Here is a 21,358-nt window from a genome sequence, read left to right on the forward strand (position 1 = left end):
TTTTTGTCAACAATTTCCATATGTTTTATTATTCTCTTGGCTTAAACTATGGTACTGTGAAATGACAATATAACAGCATAGACATCCAAGCATACATTTTTGGACATCATAAATGTGCTTGTAACCTCACTCATTCTAAGTGTAAATTGGCACCACTTGGCTGTTTTAAATTTTTCTCAAGGTTGGGTTAATTGATTTCTTTACAAATTAGACTTTTAGTGGACATGTGATTGGCTCAGCCCTGTCAACCCTTTCTGATTTTTCCCCTGATCGGTTTACTATGGATATATCACCTTCGATCTCTGGATGATATGATGAACTCCTTTAATTAAGCTTGCAACTGTATTATTAAAGCAATATTCTTAATGATTATACGATTATAGCTGTATTATTATTTGTGTAAGTCGTATTATGAAGTATCAATGTGTATCCATCTCCTCCAGTGACAGTGGCTATGAGGGGTAGTCTGTGCCTTAGGCCATGGGGTTTGTCTTCAAGAGGTCTACTCAAATAAAGGGGCAGATGGGGATCCCGCTTCTGACTTTGCCCCTGGATGGGACAGCGCTCCAAGACAGTCCAGTGTGTGTGTGTGTGTGTGTGTGCGTGAGAGAGTAGGAGTGAGGGACAACAAGAATAAGTAAACGAAATCCCTGAAGGCAGCAAGTCACTGTTCTTCACTGAGAGGCAGCCACTGACATTGGGTTACTGAGTGTGTGTGGTTGTGCTTACATTCAACCTCTTAGGCCAAAGCGCAAGGCAACAGACAACCTTCTGTTTGCTGCCAGGGTGATGCGTTCGCAATTGCGACAGCTCGGACACTATGGTGACGAGGGCTCTGAGCTGTATCCATGACAGTTCTGTTACCCAGCTGATTCGGTGGCCAGCCTCATTAATTCACTCATGATAGGGGCTTGTGGCCTTTCTCATTCAATCTGTCTGTCTGTATCCTCCCTGGGTCATTATCCTCTGCAAACTTAGTCTTGTTTGTTTTATCGTTGTGCTACCCGGACTGAGCTAAGATTTGGTAGTTTACTCTGCGAGTCTGTTTCATCTGTCTTCTTTGTCTGAGTTTATATACATTCATAGGGGCTGATCACACAGCATGGTCAACACACGTGGACACTTAACAAATGCACCTCCCAGAGTGCTTTGAGGGAGAGTTCGGAGAGCCTGTGGCGAGGGGATTCTTCTTTTACAGTGAAATGGAGGCAAAAAGAGGCCAAGCATTTACAAAGCCTTTAATTGTCATTAACTATTATCCCTTCCCTGCCAAAATCGGCTTCTTGTAATTTTAGACTTTTGCTCTGCAGCCAAAGTTACGCGACTTTTATGCCTGGTTAGAAAACCCCAGGAAAAGGCAAAGAGCATCATGGGAAAGGAGCTCAGCAGAGGAGTGCTTGTACCAAAGGTAACAAAATGGTGTTTGTATTTTTAGAAATGTTTTCTGTGTGATCAGCCCCTTTTTATATAAGATGTTTAAAGAGAAACAATAGTCTGGGTGTGTCTTGTAGTTTGTAAGCATGTGTATTTGTGTGCACTATTCCGACCTCTCTGAAGGTCACATGACAGGGCTTGTTAGGAGGGTCTCGATATGTCAGTTGTCAGTACAGTTGATGGTTGGTCCGGAGAGGGGGGGGAGGTTTGAAGAAGCTCAAGTTGTTTTATATAAGAATCTCTTCAAAAAGCCTCTGCCGGTCCTTATTATCAGAGGTTACACTGCAAAGTGTGTTAGTGTGTATTTTTGTGTACAGAGCATAATCTACCAGTTAACAAAATGGAACCTAATGTTGTCAGAAGAATGTTTGCAATATAATTTGTCTGTGTCAGCATTTGTGTCAATCCACCCAGGCAGTGACCCCGATTCATATGGGTCTGCCCTGAGGAAACTGACCCAACCACGCTCCTCACAGATCTCCCCTCCATCCCCCATCTGTGTGTCCATGTATCTGTCACGACGAAATGGGGGAGCAGAATAATGGGGTGACATGAAGACTCAGTTGTTTTTCTTATCAGGGTATCATTGGCTTCGATTTATATTTTCCCCTTCTCCACGGCATGGGACGCTTAGCGGCCTGTTTAAACTGAATACATTAGCATGGGCAAGGGCTGAATTCCCCACCAATGTTGCAATTTCAAACTGTAAAAGATTGAAGATGAATTCTGCACCCTGAACTTTTCAACTGTACTTTGAAGGCTAGTATGAATATTAGAAAAACAATTGTTTTTCTTATTTTAATAAGCAATCACCGAAAGGCTGTCAGTTTCTTTATGGTCTTTTTAAAAAAGAAAAATCCCCAAAAAATGTTTTTGAATTGCTTTAAAGCAATTAAATTCAAGGCAAAAATATTTTATAGTATAATACAATATGTTACTGGATTGAACTGGATTACTGTTATATGGTATGAATAATATTTATATGCATGTGTGTAATAAATTCAGAATGAGTATAAACTGGTTGCTGTACATCAGACAGGCCTCTAGATGGCAGTCATGCCACATGGACCAAGCTAAACTGACTATTGTTGATGGATCTGGGTCCCGCCATGCATTATGTTTCTGTTGAAGCAGTTCCCAGACAGCTTGCCTTAAGAAATATTGGATGCATGTCTCAACCCTTAATGTTCACCATACATAATCTTTTAATTAGTTTAAATATCAGATCAAGCACTTTTTCTAACCACTACTTTTATACAATCAGTGATACCACCAATATTTATAAAGAGCTTATTTACAACATTTTCACGTATTACATTTCTTATCGATTTGAACACAAAATATGAAGTGAAAGTAAACCACTGCTTGTGTCCTTACTCCCAAAAAGGCTAATAAAGTGACTTTTCCCTATGTCCCTGATGGATCACGGCTTCCAATCATTGGATTAATGCAACTGTTTTCTATGTAAATTGTAATGGTACATACTGTCTACTGCCCTAACATCCAAATATCTACATCTGTCATGCTCACACCCAGTGTCTATCTCTCTCACCCAGTGTCTATCTCTCTCACCCAGTGTCTCTCTCTCACCCAGTTTCTCTCTAACCCAGTGTCTGTCTGACCCAGTGTCTATCCATCTCACCTAGTGTCTCTCTGTTTCACATAGTCTCTCTCTCACCCAGTGTCTCTCTCTCACCCAGTGTCTATCTCTCTCACCCAGTTTCTCTCTAACCCAGTGTCTATCTGACCCAGTGTCTATCCATCTCACCTAGTGTCTCTCTGTTTCACATAGTCTCTCTCTCACCCAGTGTCTCTCTCTAACCCAGTGTCTCTCTCACCCAGTGTCTCTCTGACCCAGTGTCTATCTATCTCACCAAGTCTCTCGCTCTCACCCAGTGTCTCTCTCTCACCCAGTGTCTCTCTCTCTCTCTCTCTCACCCAGTGTCTCTCTCTCTCTCTCACCCAGTGTCTCTCTCTCTCTCTCACCCAGTATCTCTCTCTCTCTCTCTCACCCAGTGTCTCTCTCTCTCTCTCTCACCCAGTGTCTCTCTCTCTCACCCAGTCTCTCTCTCTCTCACCCAGTGTCTCTCTCTCTCACCCAGTGTCCCTCTCTCTCACCCAGTGTCCCTCTCTCTCACCCAGTGTCTCTCTCTCTCCACCAGCATCACTAACGAGGCGGGGTCGTCCATCTACAGTGTGAGTCCTGAGGCTGTGAAGGAGATGCCGGAGCTGGACCCCAACCTGAGGAGTGCAGGTTAGGACACAGGGAAGGGGGGGACCACACACCGACACACGCACGTGTGTATAATTGGCCCATACACCGACCCGTGTGTGTGTGTGTTGAATGCTGGGGATGGGTTTTGTTTTCAATCAGGATGCCCTTATTATTGATATCTTTACTACAGATTGCTGCCAATACTGTTTGATCCAATACCGTTAATCATTACAGTAAAATAAATGTTGCAATACAGAAGATACTAGGGATCGGTCAGAATATTTGATTCTTAGATTATTTGTTCCCGAGGGTCAAAATAGATTTTTAACATTTGGACCTTTAACATTTTTTCCCATTCAAATATAAAGTTTTTCACAAGCCATAACTTTGTTTCCCTGGTAACGCCTGAGCGTTTGACTAATACCTGGAACAATATTAAAGTATTAAAGTATTAAAGTGAAAATGTCACGTTGTCCTGGCAACCGGATATTCAGTTCTAAACAACCGAATGAGAGATGGCGTTTTCCATTGCTTCCATCTGTTGTTTCTTTCAAAATGAAAATCAATCAATTTCAAGAGGTGAAAATCACTACCAATCGAAACATGGGCATTGTATGGCCCCCGGGCCACATCCAGCCCTTTGGCCGTTTCTAACTGGCCCGTGTGAGGTCTGTGGGGAGTTCACAAGCAAATGTAAATAATTGTATAAAAAATAAATCGGAATACAACTGCACTGCTGTTATTATTAAGGCGACTTTTGTTGTTGCTTTTTTTGTGCGCGTGTATGCAGCTTCTTCTTCTCTGGTTGCAAGTCGCAACTAAAAATAAGTAGAAGAAGAACCCCGTCCACGAGCCACGAACTGGCCACGAACTGAGCTCACAGGAGAATTTAGTGCTGACGTGAATGGCTGTTATTCCTTAAAAATGTCAGTTCATGCGAAAAAAAGAAAGGTTGATACAGAGTGCCGAGTTTTTAAACAAACATGGACTTCTAAGTATTTTTTCACTGAAGTCAAAGGTAAAGCCATGTGCTTAGTTTGTGGAGAACAGGTCGCTGTGTTAAACACTAAACACGCAGAGAAATACGTCAACTTGACTGATGCAGATTGGGCACGGACATCTGAAGCTCTGTTTTACCAAGCGTTGCCAATCCAGGGATGCAGCACCCAAGACCAGCTTTGTGGTATCCCACAAAATCGCCCAAAAAAGTAAGCTATTTTCTGAAGTGGAAAGAGTGTTTGGTGGACTCTGCTGAAACAAACATTTTCAGTGATGAAGTTTAACAAATCAGGATGCAGATCTTCTCTCACTGATGATCACCTGTCAGCTGTCCTGCGCATATCCACCTCAAACATTTAACCTGACTTCAGTGCACTTGTTCAAGCCAAGCACAGACTAGATTTCTCTCACTGAACAAGAAAAAAAGAACTGAAAAACAGCTAATGGAATAGTAAAACTAAAAACAAAAAGATAATAACACTTTGTATAAAGTTAATTTATTGCTGTTTTGAAAAACAAATGGCAAAAACATGCATGAATTTTGTTTAAAATTGCTTTGAGTATATTGTTCAAATAGTGACATGTTGTCATTTTGTACTATGTCTGCTCCAGTTTTTCATCTGAAGAAAACATGTGGAAAAAAAGCTAATTCTGTAATTACGCTGCAAATGAAATAGTAATAGCACTTTATAAAGTTCATTCAATGCTGTTCTTTGAAAAATTGTGAAAACATGCACATTTTTTCACAATTGCTTTTGTGGATGTTAGTTAAATACTAACATAACTACATTTTGTACCATGTCTACTTTTTTTTTCATATTTTCGTAACATTTACTCTTACCAGTCACAGCTTATCAAATACCCTACATTTTACTGCTTTTTATAAAGAGATCAAATTAATATTGAGCTGAATTGAATTTAGCCTATTGGTCCGGCCCTCCACAACAGTCCCTGTTTCTCATGTGGCCCTTTGGTAAAATTAATTGCCCACCCCTGCCCTGAGGTATTAAAAGGAAAAGTTTGACGATGTTACTTTAGTTTTTTTTTTTTTATATGAAGACAATCTATTCTCAATATTACTTACATCATTGGTAAAGCAAACTCACAAATCAATTCGCAAACGTTCGTGTGGCATAGGATTTCCCCATGTTAATTTGGTTTGTGTAGAACCGAATATCGGTTGCTATGGAAATGTGATGTCACACTTTAGTACTCTATCATTACCTTCCCGTAAGGTTCTTATGCAACAGAAACGTTGTTCTAGTAGCTAGAAATTGCGTTAGGTGTAAAACGAGCACTAGGTATCCTGCTCTGCCTTCGAAAAAACAAAGCTCAGACGCGCCGATTTGGAAGTTTCCAATAGAATAGCAATAGCAATAGAATACTTTTCCTCATTTCTGAATGGGCCAGTTTTTTGTCACAAAACAAGATGGATGGGGAAATTCTTCTGCTTCTGAGGAATAGGCAAGCTGAAGCGTAGGGCCGTACAACTGTACGTAAGATTTGAATAATCAAATCATTGTTCCTAGTCAATTCAAATCAGTCTAACCATTTTGTTTTTATCATGTGCATTATAAAGGTATGGCCACACTGAACGCGTTACGCGCCTAACCTGCCGCTTGATCATTGCGTGTCACAAAAATGGTTGAACGCGCCTATGCAGCTAGATGAGCCCGCCCAAAACTTATTTTCCCCCGCTACTTTTCTTTTGCTCCACAAACATGGCTGAGATCACCACCATCGCTGCGCTGTATTTGTTGTGGGAGTTCGAGGAGTGTAGGAAACCCAAACGTCGTCGTCTTTGGGTGCATGACATCCTCCGTGGGCGCTCACAGCTGGGTGAGTTTCACCACTTCCTCCAGGAACTCCGCCTGGATGACGGCCGGTTCCAGCTGTATTTTCGGTTGACTGGGGCCATGTTCGATGACCTGCTAGCCCGGGTTGGTGTCAGGAAACAAACTACAGGCGCTCCATATCAGCTGCGGAGCGCTGCGGAGCGCCTGTCCTCCGTCTCTCTGCCAGTGACGTCGTGTCAATCTCAATGCTGATTGGCTATCGCGGCTAAGCGTTACTCGTAGGAGCGTAAAAAGTTCAATTTTTTCGTAGGTGCGTTCGACGCGTTATTTAGGTGTTTAAAACGATTCTTAACGCGCTGCTTTAGCGCGTGTAACGCAACTACGCGCCTAAACCAATGGTCCCCTGTCAAAAATGCAGATTTTCTACGTTGAATCTACATTTTTTTGTGTCTGAGTACTTTTCTGTAAACCCCCTCTCAAACCTGAGGTTTTTCAGAATAATATTCAAAATTTGTCAACGCCTACTAAAACCTTAATTTCTCAGGCTCTTTAGCAGATAAAAACATGAGATGAAAGGCATTTGAGAGCTTACTTCTTTGGCTGTCAACTTGACTGACTTGATTGGCCATAATCTTCAACCTCATATTTATAACAAAAAACAAAAACAGAGGGTTACTTCTTCTTTTCCTAGTAATTTCAATTTTAATTTGTTCATTTTCTTTGTTGCATTATTTTTATGGATAAAAGCGTCTTGAGAAACCATATAATCATAACTTGAACTTAACTTAACTGACTGACAGGAAAAAGAAAAAGAGCCTCCGCCAACATTTCTTGGACTGGTGCTGGAACTGATGATAGCTTACCATCTGATCCAGTAGATCGACCCCCTTCATGTGCTTCTGATAATCAGAGACGCAAGCTGGCACTGTGACCTCTCTCTGTATGTCTTCTCCCTGTCTTCTCCTGACAGACCCTTCTGCCCTGGGCTTATGGTAGTTTGACAGTACCTAAACAACCTTTGCATCCTGCCAAGCACAGAAGGTCAGGTCATCCTTCTGAGACACTTGGTACCGATGCTTATCCATGGCAGGCGGTTTTGGGGGGATTCCCTTTCTGTTTGATCGAACGGTGCCACCCACATACAGACCATGAGCCTTCAAATCTTCAAAGAGCGGCTCCCCAGAATAAAAGTTATCCATAAAAATGGAGAGATGGGACCTGAAGTATGGTCCAGCCAGATCCATCACTATGCGGTGTGCAAGGCCCATTTCACTACTCCTTCCCTCACATCCGGTGTAGACATGAAAGTTTGATACATACCCGGTAGAGATCTCAGCCATAAGCCACACCTTGATGCCCCACTTGGTGGGTTTAAGAGGAAGATACTGTCGGAAAGTGAGTCTCCCCTTGAATTTTACCATACTTTCGTCGACCCTCAAAAACCCCTCCACTTCATACAATTCCTGGAATCTATCTTTCAGGTAGTCGAGGTACCATCTGACATTCCAGAGCTTGTCAGAGCGGTTCACATCATTGCTGTTGTTGTCATGCAAGTGGATGTACCTATAAATGCACATAGCAAGTTGGACAGTGAATTACACATTATTATCATGAGTTTTCATTGTCATGTGTTTGTATGATTACACTTTATCAGTTCATCAGACATCATAATTATTACTGTCATCCATCATGAGTTATCATTTTCATTTGTATTTGTTTGTTTTATGTATTATTATCAATCATCCATCATAAGCTAGCATTGTCTATTGCATCATATTTAATTTTTATTGTCGTTTATCAATAATCATCAATTATCAATCATCATCCTGAGACATTTATTTATTGGCATTAGTATCAGCAACAAATCATTTTTACCATTGCTATCGCAATCATATCATGTGACATTCCCATCATCATTACAAAAAGCTAGTAGGCTAGCCATCTCCACAATCATTATAATACATTATTATTTTCATTGCTATTGTTAGTATTATTAGCATACCTCCAGATGATGTCAAATCTGTCTCTTGAAATGGCTTGAAACGGGTACCCACTTGCATTTAGATTTGCGCTCCGTGTTTGATCCGCATACAGATTTGTTTCTGTTAAAAGTCGCATGGGTGTCAGTTTGAAATGTGCTGGGGACAGAGACACATTCTGAAGTGCATTTTCAGAAGTGCTGGGTACAATGAGGATGCACTCTTTTTTATCTCTTTAGTGCCGGTAATGAAAGGTTCCGAAAGACGCCATACCCATGTAGCTAATTACTAAGGAATAAAATGTATACAAAATCTGTCTGGCACGTTTTATGAAGAAAATGTTTCCAAAAAGCATCGGACATATGACCCACTATGTTCTGCTCCATGTATCCAATGTTGACAATGTGACATGACATGGCTAAGCTACCAACATAAACAAGGGGAGCTAGGAAAGGAAATTAACTGCGTGTTTAAGTTCAGAAGGGGCAAACGTGTGGCTAAACACAGCACTACAAAAGTCGTCAAGATTGAAAAAGAAAAAAATATTTGTTGCACAGCTGAACGTTGTGTCACATCATGAGCTGGCTGTTCTCTAGGGCTGGCCCGAATGGCATTTTTCAGGCTTCGAATACTCGTTGGTTTTTCCGAGCGAGTATTCGAATACTCGTTCCAGAAAAACACACCATCAAAAACAACATTAATAATCCCTATATACTCCCTGGAACTGATTTTGACAGTATCTGCATATTTTGTTGAAGATTTAATGGCTTTTGAACGTTACTTAGTAGGCCTAAGTAAGTTGGAGTTCCTCAGTTTTTCCCCGTGGAAGCAACCAGCTGTTGTTCCGTTCCAAATCAGCTGTCCTCTCTGCCATCTCAGCCCTTACGGGAGCTTTTCAATTCATCCTGGAACGTGCATCTTTTCAGGGAATTTGTACAATAGATCCATAACAAATACTGATTATTGATTATTGGATATTGATTGTCCATATTATATCCATTATATTGACCGGGTATTCCCAAGACGCTCACGCTCTGCAGCAAGCCAGTCACAGTTGATGGGCGCGGCGCTGTACAGCGAACCTTAGCGTTTCGCTAAGCATTACTTTTCCTCCCGAGATCCCGCTTATGTTGTGTTATAAAGTTAAGGGAAACAAGATATCTATTCTTCCTCCACCTCTCAAGCTTCTCTGCTTCGTGTCGCTTATAGTTTGCCTCCCTCGCTCTGCTAACGTCCCGTAGCATACAGCTGGTGTCTCACCGGTTGCGCTTTGAAAGGTCAGCGGCCAACTAGGTCAAACTTCAAAGACTAAAAAGGTAGTTCTGCCGTTCCCAAACTGAAGATTTTTGGGGCATTTTGAACCAGCTCATTCAATGTCTATGTTGAAGTAAGTGCGCTCAATGCGCTGCGCTCTGAGGTGAGGTGATGGATGCGCTGTGACACTTAGTGATGTAATATCCTCCTAAATGAGCAATATACTACTACTACAATATTACTAACTTTTATATCCCAAATATTATATTATTTGCTGACATTATATTGCAGTTCTAACTTCTTGCAAAAAACAAATTGTTGAGCAAAAACAAAAAACGAAGCTCCGAATACAGATTTAAGCTTTGAATACTAATTTTTTTTTAATTCGGGCCAGCCATACTGTTCTCAATTCATAACACGCATTCCATCCAATCTAGCCTACATCAGGCATTCTGACCAAAATTAATGCAACCCCCCCCCCCCCCCCCCCCCCACACACACAATTATTCCAGAATTCAAGCAAAGCAATGGCCGAAAGTCACTTTTTGTCAACAAGAGACTGACTACATCGACTATCAATTGCAAGTTAAAACAGCTGACCACTTGAGTGCAAAGAACACATAAGACCTCGCCACAGCACCAGCAAATCTTAAGCAATAAATATCGGGTCTTACCTTTATTTATGTGGCAGTGGTCTGCAGATGCATCCAATGGTGTAGCCTACCACATCCATTTAGTTCAACAGGTTATCGTTCTGATACTGTCCATGGTACTAGCAACCTGCTCTGGTGCTTTTTACCTATGTATTCAGGCTAAAATGACTTGATTGTCTGATGCCTCATCATCCCAGCCAAAGAGTATTGGTATTATTAGTAATGACTACTTGCCAAAACGAAAAAATAACTTCACACAGTGTCTTTTTCCAATGTATGTGTTATCATTCGTAGAGTTGATCAGCAGAGAAATAGTTTGCCAAAGTCGTTGACGTCGCTTAGCAACCGAATGCGCTGGGGTTGATAAGTTACCGGACTGCGGAGTGATACAGATGACGTGAATCAGAGGCAAAAAATCCACTTTCCTTGACAGCGGTCAAATATGCTGGACGTGAGCATTCCACTGCATTGAGAAGAGCCGTGTAATAAACAAAAATAATTGACAAGTGAACGTTGGGAAGGCCAATGCAAGTGAATGGAGCAGTCTACAGCATTGAGAAGAGCCGTGTAATAAGTAAGGGATAATGTATAGAACGCCGGTCATTATCGGAAAAATAAGCCCTGACAGGGCGAACAGGACACAGACGCGCAGCCTAGGTGGCTTGCTTGGCCCTGAAGGGGCTTTTTTTCGATAATGACCAGCGACGTTCTATACATTATCCCGCTTATTACACGGCTACTTGCCAAAACGAAAAAATAACTTCACATGGTGTGTCTTTTTACAATTTATTTGTTACCAGCGATCGTAGTGTTGATCAGCAGAGAAATAGTCAGCCAAAGACGGTGACGTCGCTTAGCAATCGAAGACTCTGGGGTTGACAAGTTACTGGACTACTTGCGGAGTGATACCAAAGACGTCATTAGAGGTAAAAAGTCCTTTGTTTTTCTTGACAGCGGTCAATTATACTTAGCAACGGTGAATTATCAAATATTGCCCATGCAAGTGAACGGAGCGTACCACAGCATTGAGAAGACCCGTGTAATATTCCACAATAATTCAACTCAAGTTTTTGTGGTGGTGGGTACAAAATGAATCTTGACGATTCCGCTGGGGCGCGTCCCCACCAGTTTTCGTGGAAGTTCTATTTTGGCGGCTGGTTCGTGATTATACCGGATCTTCTCACGTGAGTGAAAGTTGTTTGTTTTCCATTCTTCTTGGAAGCCAACAAAATCGTGCATATCCTTAATGGTAAATACGCATAGATGCGCGATCCGGTCTTAAAGGTTAACACGCACAGATGCGTGATCCGCTCGGAATGGGTAAAGATAAGATTTGACAGTTGGAAAGAGAGCAGAAAAGATCAATCTGAAAAAAACACTCCCCCCTCACCATCTTTCTCTGACATTGACAATTGTTGCACTCATGCACCTGTGGTGGAGCTGATGTGAATGACAGCAGGATGAATTCGCTGAACAATCGGAATAGATGGCCTGATCAGAGAAATCAGTGTGGTCTAAAAGTGAAATTGTCTCATACAGCAAATTGCAAAGTCGACATGCAAATAATAATATCATCTATATTACTTAAAGAAACAATGTCTCCCAATATCTAAAAAAACAACTGGATTCAACCTGTCAGGCGTGTCGTGTTTGCTTCATGAAATTGAGCTCTAAAGTGAATGCCATCTCACCTTTTTTCTCACATGCTTGCATTTCCATTATGGATATGTAAGCCAATATTGTGGTGTATAAGGCTAAAAGTGGCCTATATGTTCTGTCTTGGATGCAGATGCTGTTGACATGAATCAACGCGCATCTATAGACAGCTGTTGGAACCCTTTTTTATATCGAATTGCTTGTACATAAATAGCTTCATGCGGCACGTATTCATCTGGCAGAGATTGGTCATCCAAATTTTTATTATATCTCTGTATGTTGTCCCACTACTCTTTAAAGCTTGTCAAAGTTGTCGGCTATTGGCGTGAGGTGGAACTAGCATCCAAGTGTTGTTAGACCGTTTATTAAAGGTGTAGTATGTAGAATTGAGTGGAGTCTAGTGGAACTGACTTGGCAGAAATGGAATATAATATTCAGAAGTTTGAGTGCAGGGGAGGGGAGCGTTTTTCCTATCAAGGGCAATGTAGGTATTTTTAAAATAATTTGCGGTCCATACAAATGTATAGATTTTAATTAACATGCTTTTTATTGGTCAAGCGTCTCACTTCTAGTGCAATGGCTGGGACTGCTGCTCTTCAGCGAGGCATCTGACGTCAATCTAAAGCGGAACCTCTTTGCAAGGGTCACTATGGCGGCTATCACTGCAAGAAAATCAAGAGCAAAAATGACCGAACGAGCACACATCTGGCAAATCTGTGCACACAAATCCTTATTTTGAGCACTTTTTACTTTATATTTACAATATAGCCTGTGAGGAAGAAACGATTGGTTGAGCGTGCACAACCAATTGATATTCTTGTCCCTGTCCCCAAGAAAACAAAAGCCCTCAGTTTAAATGACTACCACTCCGTACATCTGTGTTTCTGAAGGGATTCAAGCGGCAGGTCAAAACCCACATCACATACCCTCCCCTGCCTGAGTCTCTGGACCCACTACAGTTTGCCTATGGGCCGAACAGGTCTACCAATCACGTCATGTCCCTCCACACTGCCCCCTCCCACCTGGACCAGAAAAACACATGTGAGAAGTCTGTTTATTGATTATAGTTCGGCATTCAACACCATCGTGTCCTCCAAGCTCATTACTAAGCTTGGATTCAGAGCTTCGTGACGGGCAGACCCCAGGCTGTGCAATTGGCACCAACACCTCCTCCACATTGACTCTCGGTAATGGAGCACCGCAGGGGTGCGTGCTCAGCCCCCTCCTTACTCCCTGTTCACCACTTACAGCTCCAATACCATCATAACGATACGTTTCACGTCCTGAAGCCTCTCACCAAATGCCTTAATAACCTTTTCACATTCAGCAGCATATCAGATGTCATAGCATGCTTTTGTCCTTGCAGTATAGGGAAATGCACCGTGTTACCCTTTTCCTGTTGCATTTGCAACAGCTTTAATTTGGCTTTGAACAATTTAACGTTTGAAAGCAGGGAGCTGAGATGCTGGTTTAGACCTTGGAGCTTGACGGTCAGCTTTGACATGTACTTCGTAAAGTCCAACATGAAAGCCAAATCACACAGCCACCTGCTTTCGCTGAGTTCCTTGACAGGTTTTCCATTCATCTCTGTGAATGGTTTAACTCTGGTGCATCGAAATGGTAAACCAGATCGCCATACTCAGATTCAAGATCACTCAGTAGCTCCTTATACTGGTCGCTCTGCCTTTTTGGCCAAGAGAGAACGGGACAATTCTCTGCACTGAGAAAACTGACTCCTTTTCAATATCTTGTGTCGTTTTTCTGAGACAAACTCGAACAATTTTACATTGTATGGTGATGACAATTCTGCAGCTGGATGAGGGCGCTCTTTAACAAATTCTCTCTCTAAATGACGCTTCAGTTTCTTAGCAATTGGCTTGCTCGCCACAATACATATAATCGGATACATGTATCGATAATTTATCTTGATAGCAGTCTGCACTAAATGCCAACGTTACTTCCACTATGGGATATGAATATAGGTCGCTTTTGATAACATGACGGTGGGCAGTTGTATCTGTTCTTTTTCCAACTTCGCTCGGTGTTTCACTATGGGAATCGCCCAGGCATGATCTACTACGGAAGCTCCAATTGCACCACGTCTGTCCTTGACAGACAGGTCGGACTGTGCCACAGGGCCCTGCCCCCTGCACTTTTACAGTCGACCCACCCTCCTCAAATCATTCTCGCTTTCTTCCCGTGAGAAAGCTACTCAAGCTCCCTCAGCTCATCTAGGCTAGCTTTAACTGCTTTACAGTTCACAGACGTGCCGTCAAGGATTCCGTCGTTGAACGCAGTCATAGGCTTTTAACCTGGTTCGGCTGAGTAGGTACTTCGTAAGAAGCTATCTATTACTACACCGTGTTCTCCAGGTAGTGTCCACGTAAAGGCGAGCTGCTTCTCCGGTTACCCTGTATTTGCTTACAGGTGTCGCTGGTTGCGGTGTAGCTTATCGGCTAACGCGTCAAGGCGAGCTTACTGCGGCACAGTTAACATTAGCTTGTTAGCTGAGCCAAAACACCCAGAGTCTAACTAACGCATCACGGCGAGTTAACTCTGCGCTATGTCTTCATCCGCCACCCCTGCCAAATGGTTGGCGCCGAAGGCTAAGGAGGCTGTATCCCGCCAGTGCCCCGCGTCATGTGGAGCCTCCATATCAGGCCGGGACCCCCACCCCATGTGCATAGCGTGTATGGGCATTAAACACACTCAAACTTCGCTAGCGGACCCGCATTCATGCGCTCACTGTGCATCGATGCCGGAGAAAATTCTCGAAAGGAGGCTTAGAGTGACGGTGGCTACCACCCAGGACCCCTGCCTGGCGGGTGCCACCGCTAAAGCCTCAACGAGCACCCATCAGTCCCAAGAGACAACGAGCTGGGCGGACATGATAGAGGCGGCATCCCCGCTTGTGCCCCCGCTATTCGAGGAATTCCTCGATGCCGAACCGGGCACTGAGGACGCAAAGGGTCACGCCAACTTGGACCTCCTCGACATGGACGGAATGGAGGAAGAGGAAGATGATACCACTTTTCCTGTCCAGCAGTACAGATCCCCTAGCGCCTCTGACGCTGTGCAACCAGTGGACAGTAACCTGTACGAGGTGTGAAAACGGGCTGCTGCTAAATTGGGCATTCACTGGCCTGCAGCCCCGGATGCTGAAGGGGCAGAGCGAGACCTGTACGATGACAAGAGGCTCCCACCAGCCCAACCGCCCTTTAAGCAGCTCCTGCCAGCAGTTCCTATCTGCATGAAGGAAATGAGCCGCTACTGGTCCAGCCCATTTAAGAGCAAGCTTCCAACCAAGGGCTGCTCTAATTTTGAGATCTACGGGATGGGAGAGCTGTGGCTGTCAGAACCCCCAGCTGTGGAGCCTTCTGTTCTGAGTAGCACCCAGAAAGCCGAGGTCATGGATGCTGCATATGACCCAACCAAGGTTCTGTTTGGTCCAGCGTTGGAGAAAATGAGAGAGACCAGCACTCTCAGGAAGGAGAAGCCTTCAATCTCTGCCTTCCCCGGAAACAGGCTCCCCGCCCACCCCAACCAGCAAGGTCAAGCTTTGCGGCCGCCGCAGCGGCAGCAAGAGGAAGACAAGGGGAAAGCAGGCCTCAGAGAGCCTACAGACCAGCCCACACAGATGGCCCACAGGCCAACCAACAGCCTAGGTCAGAGAACCCAAGGCCATGGGGCAAACACTCCTCCGCTTCTGCGGCAGCCAGAAACCGCTCTCCCCACCCCGGGGATGGGAAGGAGAAGTGTGCACCCTAGCACTCCCAGCTTCTCTCTCTCCCCCTCCCATAAAAGAAAAGAAAGCTTGGGAGGGTAGAGCAAAGCCCCAAGTTTCGTGGTTCAGGGACCTGGATATGTTCAAGTTCTCCAGGGGCCCTATCTCTATGTCTATCTGAGATTTTAACACACAAAGAGCTCTGTCGTTCAATCCGTCCAGGGGATTGGTTTGTAATGATCTATCTCTCAGACGCATATTTTCACATCGCCATCTATCCTGCGCACCGGAAAATTTCTACGGTTCGCATTTCAGAACGGGGCTTACGAATATCAAGTAGTCTCGTATGGGCTATCGTTGGCCCCGAGAGTGTTCAGCAGGTGTGTGGAGGCAGCACTGTCACCGCTAAGAAACAGCGGCATCAGAATATTCTCTTATCTGGACGATTATCTGATATGTTCCAATTCACGCGAACAGGCACTCAGAGATTCTGCTACGGTGGTAAACCATCTCAGGTCTCTGGGATTCAGCATAAATTGGGAAAAGAGCCGTGTGGACCCCGTGCAATGTGCAGAATATTTGGGTCTCAACATAGACTCTCTCTTATCGCGTCACACTATCAGAGAGGAGACTAATGTCTCTCACGCAGTGTCTCTCCCTCTTCAGGCAGAGAGAGGCCGTATCGTTCAGATTATGCATACGCCAACTTGGCCTTATGGCTTCGGTGATATCAGTAGTACATTTGGGGCTTCTGATGAGAGATTTTCAGCGCTGGATTGCAGCAATGCGTCTGTGCCCCCGTCGCCACCTGAACACCAGCGTGTGTTACTGCTCTCCGCCCGTGGTCGGTGCGCACGGTTCTGACAGCGGGCGTCCCGCTGGGGGCTGTGTTGTCCAGGGTAACCGTGACAACGGACGCGTCCGTGTCAGGGTGGGGTGCGACAATGATGGGCAGAGCAGTGAATGGCACCTGGAGCCACAATCTAGCTCAGGCTCACATAGACCTCCTGGAACTTTGGGCAGTGTTCCTTGCTCTAAAACACTTCCTACAATTTATCCGGGGCTGCCATGTCTTGGTAAAGACAGACAATTCCACTGTAGTGGCATACATCAACCGGCAGGGCGGCATTCGCTCACTGAAACTACACGAGTTAGCTCGAGAAATGATCTTGTGGAGCAGCACCAGGCTCCTGTCCCTTCGGGCGACACATTACCAGACGTCCTGAACAGAGGAGCAGATCGTCTGTCCAGAGGGATCCCCCTGTACGGGAAGTGGACTCTTCATCAACAGGTTGTGGAACAAATATGGCAGAGGTACGGCTTGGCAGGTACAGTGCCCGCTGTTTTTCTTACTGTCGGACGTGACGGCTCCTCTAGGGGTAGATACGCTGGCCCATCCTTGGCCAAATGTGCTGCTATATACATTCCCCCCTCTCAGCCTAATCTCCCCCACCCTAGCCAGGGTGAGAGAACAGAGTCTGTCGCTAATCCTGAAAGCCCCGCGGTGGCCATCCAAATATTGGGTGGCGGAAATAATACAACTCCTGGCGGGCGAGCCATGGCCCCTTGCCCTGCACAGGGATCTTCTCTCCCAAGCGTGCAGAGAGATTCATCATCCGTACCCGGACCGCATAGCGCTCTGGACTTGGCCCTTGAGAGGTGGAACTTGAATTTGGCGGGCCTGCCTGCACAGGTCGTTGACACTATTCAGAATGCAAGGGCCCTTTCCACTCGCCGGCTCTACAGTGGCAAGTGGTGTGTTTTTGAGGACTGGTGTGACTCGAGGCACGCCATTCCATATCAGTGTTCTGTGGTGGACCTACTCTGTTTCCTGCAGGAATTGTTGGAAAAAGGTAAGGCCTTTTCCATGATTAAAGTGTACTTGGCAGCCATCTCAGCAGTTTCCAGGCCCCAGGTCCCTTTGTGGGATTTATCGGTGGTGCTGGATGCCCCATCTCATACCCCATTTGAGCCATTGGAGGCGGTGGGCATGAAGTTTGTGTTGCTGAAAGTGGCGTTGCTCTTAGCTTTAACCACAGCTAAGCGTGTAAGTGATTTACGGGCATTGTCTATCCGTCCTTTCTGCTTGCAGTTTGCTCCAGGGGTCTCCAAGGCCTGCCTGCGGCCCAATACGGCTTTTGTGCCTAAGGGAGTCGGCCTATAGGTGTCTTACGGTGGAACTGTCTGCGTTTCACCTGCCTCAGTTCTCCTCTGCGGAGGAGCAGAGACTCAATACATTATTCCCAGTGTGGGCTCTGCATGTGTATGTGAGCCGGTCAGCTGATTTTAGGAAAGGGGATCAACTGTTCGTGTCCTGGGCCACTCCCCATAGTGGCAAGCCTTTGTCCCGCCAGAGGCTGTCCCACTGGATTGTAGAGGCTATATCTCTTGCTTATGGATGTAGGGGCTTGCAGCCCCCGCATGTCTTGAGGGCCCACTCCACAAGGGGTATGGCTACGTCATGGGCCTTATTCAGAGGAGTGTCAGTGCGTGACATTTGTGCTGCGGCGTGCTGGGCTACACCTCACACCTTTGTTAGGCTGGATGTCTCAGGGCCTTCTGTTTCTCAGTCCGTGCTGGAGACAATCTCATCAGACTCAGTGATATTTGCTGCCTGGCTGAATTTGCATGGATTCGGGAGACATATGCAATACGGGAGTGGTCTATATCTCCCATAGTGAAACACAAAGTTAGGAAAAAAAGCTTTGGGTTACTTAACGTCATCTCTGGTTCTTTGATAACAGAGTGAGGTGTTTCACCAACACGTCCCTCCTTGCATTTACACAGAAAGAAACCGGTATAGAATGATTTGAGGAGGGTGGGTCAACTGTAAAAGTGCAGGGGGCGGGGCCCTGTTGCACAGTCCGACCTGTCTGTCAAGGACAGACGTGGTGCAATTGGAGCTTCCGTAGTAGGTCACGCCTAGTTGATTCCCATAGTGAAACACCTCACTCTGTTATCAAAGAACCAGGGATTACGTTAAGTAACGCAATTTTTTTTTTTCAACAGTTTACTTCCTCAATACTTTTAGTTATCGAAAATATTGCAGACCCATACGCTCGTATGCACTAGCTATATGAGGTGTGGGGTTGGAACCCTCAAAATCTTTAGCACTGCCATGATTCAAGTGGTATATTCGCGTCCGTAAAATGTTGACCTGATTTATTATTTATATGATTCATTTGCCTAAAATGTAATGGTCTTTAGACCCAGGTGGAACAACTGGCTGAAGGAACCTTTAGTTCTTCAAATTAAACATTTGATAATTATAATTTTGAGCTTACTGCCCCTTTACAAGTCACCGCTTTTAGTTTTCCTGCAAAATGGAGGAGAAAGTAATTGTTGGCATTTGCGGACTCCTGCAGCTCTATAATATCACCTGTCTCTTGAAAGGACCGCTAGAGTGTTGGGTTCTCCGACATCTCTGGTACTCTTCCACAACAAGTAAAGACTCGCAATGGTGATTTTCTCGGGCGTGATCTGAGAATGAATTTGCGGAAAGAAACATTGTTGTTCACGAGAGAGCCCCTCCTCCAATATTCTTAAACACTCTGGCGAGTGTTTTGAAGTTTGCACGTTCAAACTTGTGTATTCACGCGGGTAGAATGTTGACTTGGCTTTTGGTGTGAACACACAGTAAGGTATGAGCTGTTCTCTTTTTTTGTAATCTCCTCTCCCTTCCTCCAGTCTCCATGCCCCCCCATACGCACCTCCATCTCCTGATGGCGTTTCTCTTCTTCCTCATCTCTATTCTGTGCAGCTCCACTCCACTATTAAATGTTAAAAAAAGGGACAGAGAGAGATGTATACATGAACAAGAAATGGGAGAGATAGGGGATATTTTTGGAGGCGTAATAAGCAGTGCCAGGGCTGAAACTCCATCCCTATGCAAATATTGTTTCATGCAGCAGCCTCCCACTAAGGCCAGGGAATAGGTGAGTTGGTGAATAATACAATAGAAGGAAGATGATACGGGGAGATTTCCCCCTCACATTTTTGGGACTTCCTGAATGTGTTTAACACAAACAGACTCTGTGTCTATCTCTCTGACTCATTCACTCACTCTTATGCACAAACTTACGAATGTGAAAAAAACATTAGGGGAAGTGTGTGTGGATTATTGTCAGTTGCACAAGCTGTCGTTAGTGCCAGTTAAGAATCCATTGTGGCTACTTTTCCTGAATAGGTTTGGCTTGGGCTGGTTAATGTCGGCAAATGGCCTATTCAGCAAACATTTGAATTTGAGTTCCAGATAAGACATTACAATTACAAATGATGACAATCTATGTTCTCCACCGTTGTTTAAATAACTATAATTTCACCTTTCATATTTGGGAACATAATACTGTGTGTGTGTGCGTGTGTGTGTGTGTGTGTGTGCGCGATTGCGTGTGTGTGTGTGTGTGTGTGTGCGCAGTGTCTATTGGCAGACGTGTTCAAGATCCCTTGGCTGAGCTGGTGAAGATCGACCCCAAGCACATAGGGATAGGAACATACCAGGTAATTCTGACCATCATTTAGGTATTATGCATATTCTTAGCTAATGCCCTTAAGGGAATGTATCCTCAGCATTGTACCCAGTATCATGTTTAAGGAAATTCTGTCCATCGCTTGTATTATACACAGATAAATGCTAGGGATGTAGGAAACAGCACGTCATTCAGTTCACAAAGGAAAGGACTGAGTATACAAAAGGTGTGTGTGTGTGTGAGTATAAATGAACGAGAGTGGAGTAAATAAATACATATGGCTATTAAATAAATAAATGAGGCAATAAATATTTGCATTTAGATAAATGTATAAATTACTCAATATTGAAATGAAGAAAAACGTTTACTTAATTTCAGGGAACGTTAATTTAATGCCACATTTATTTTATAAATTCCTGGCGGATGGATTAGACATAACTTACATAGGGCCTGTGTATGGAAAAGAAAAACGAGCTATTGTGCAGACTATATGGAACATCAATGGGCTATTCTTAGCTGATGAAATTGATCACATGGTTTATCAGCAAATACTATTCTGCCCTTTATTGAAGACCGTTTAGAAATACTTTTCAAGATATGGACACGGAGTACGATGAAATAATGTCGCAATAAATGTTGCATTATGAAATAATGGTCTGGTGAAATATATATATATTGTTTTTCATTTTCTTTCATTGTCTATTTCATTCTGCTAGATTATCTTTTGTTGGTGAGGTAGCCAAGTTGCACCTTCTAGAAAGCCAGAAGAAAATGAAGGCTCACTATGATCAGAAGTCTGAAGTCCAGTTTGAGCCTGGAGAGACAATCCTAGTTTTACTAGCTATACCTGAAAATCCATTTGGAGCAAAGCTCTTTTGCCCTATGAGGTAGAAAGGAAGCTAAGTGACGTCAACTACGTAATGAGAACCCCTGCTAGGAGGAAGTCGTCTAAGGTGTGCCATCTTAACATGTTGAAGAAATCCCAGGACAGGCCACCCTTGGCTGCTCCTTTTACAGTATTGGGTCCCAGGCCGCACCAGATACCCCTCTTGAACCAGAATAGAATGACCCGACTCCACCTGTAGAAACTCTATTTGACCACACCACTCTCATGGCCCATCTTAATAATGGGTTAGCCTTTTAATGTGATTCTCAGCGAAAAGATGTTGTGCATTTGTT

At 44.2% G+C, this 21,358-nt stretch overlaps 1 protein-coding gene across 1 annotated transcript in view; it reads left to right on the forward strand.

The window, feature by feature from the left end:
- The window catches only part of srbd1 (S1 RNA binding domain 1), a 104,572-nt gene that overhangs the window by 40,052 nt on the left and 43,162 nt on the right, over window positions 1–21,358 (forward strand). The window contains exons 15-16 of the mRNA XM_079758775.1: window positions 3,597–3,688; window positions 20,128–20,210. Of these exons, the coding sequence (XP_079614901.1) occupies window positions 3,597–3,688; window positions 20,128–20,210 (175 nt within the window). The remainder of the gene's footprint in view (window positions 1–3,596; window positions 3,689–20,127; window positions 20,211–21,358) is intronic.

The sequence above is a fragment of the Pollachius pollachius genome (genome assembly GCF_949987615.1).
Source record: "Pollachius pollachius genome assembly, chromosome: 2".
Classification (NCBI taxonomy): domain Eukaryota; kingdom Metazoa; phylum Chordata; class Actinopteri; order Gadiformes; family Gadidae; genus Pollachius; species Pollachius pollachius.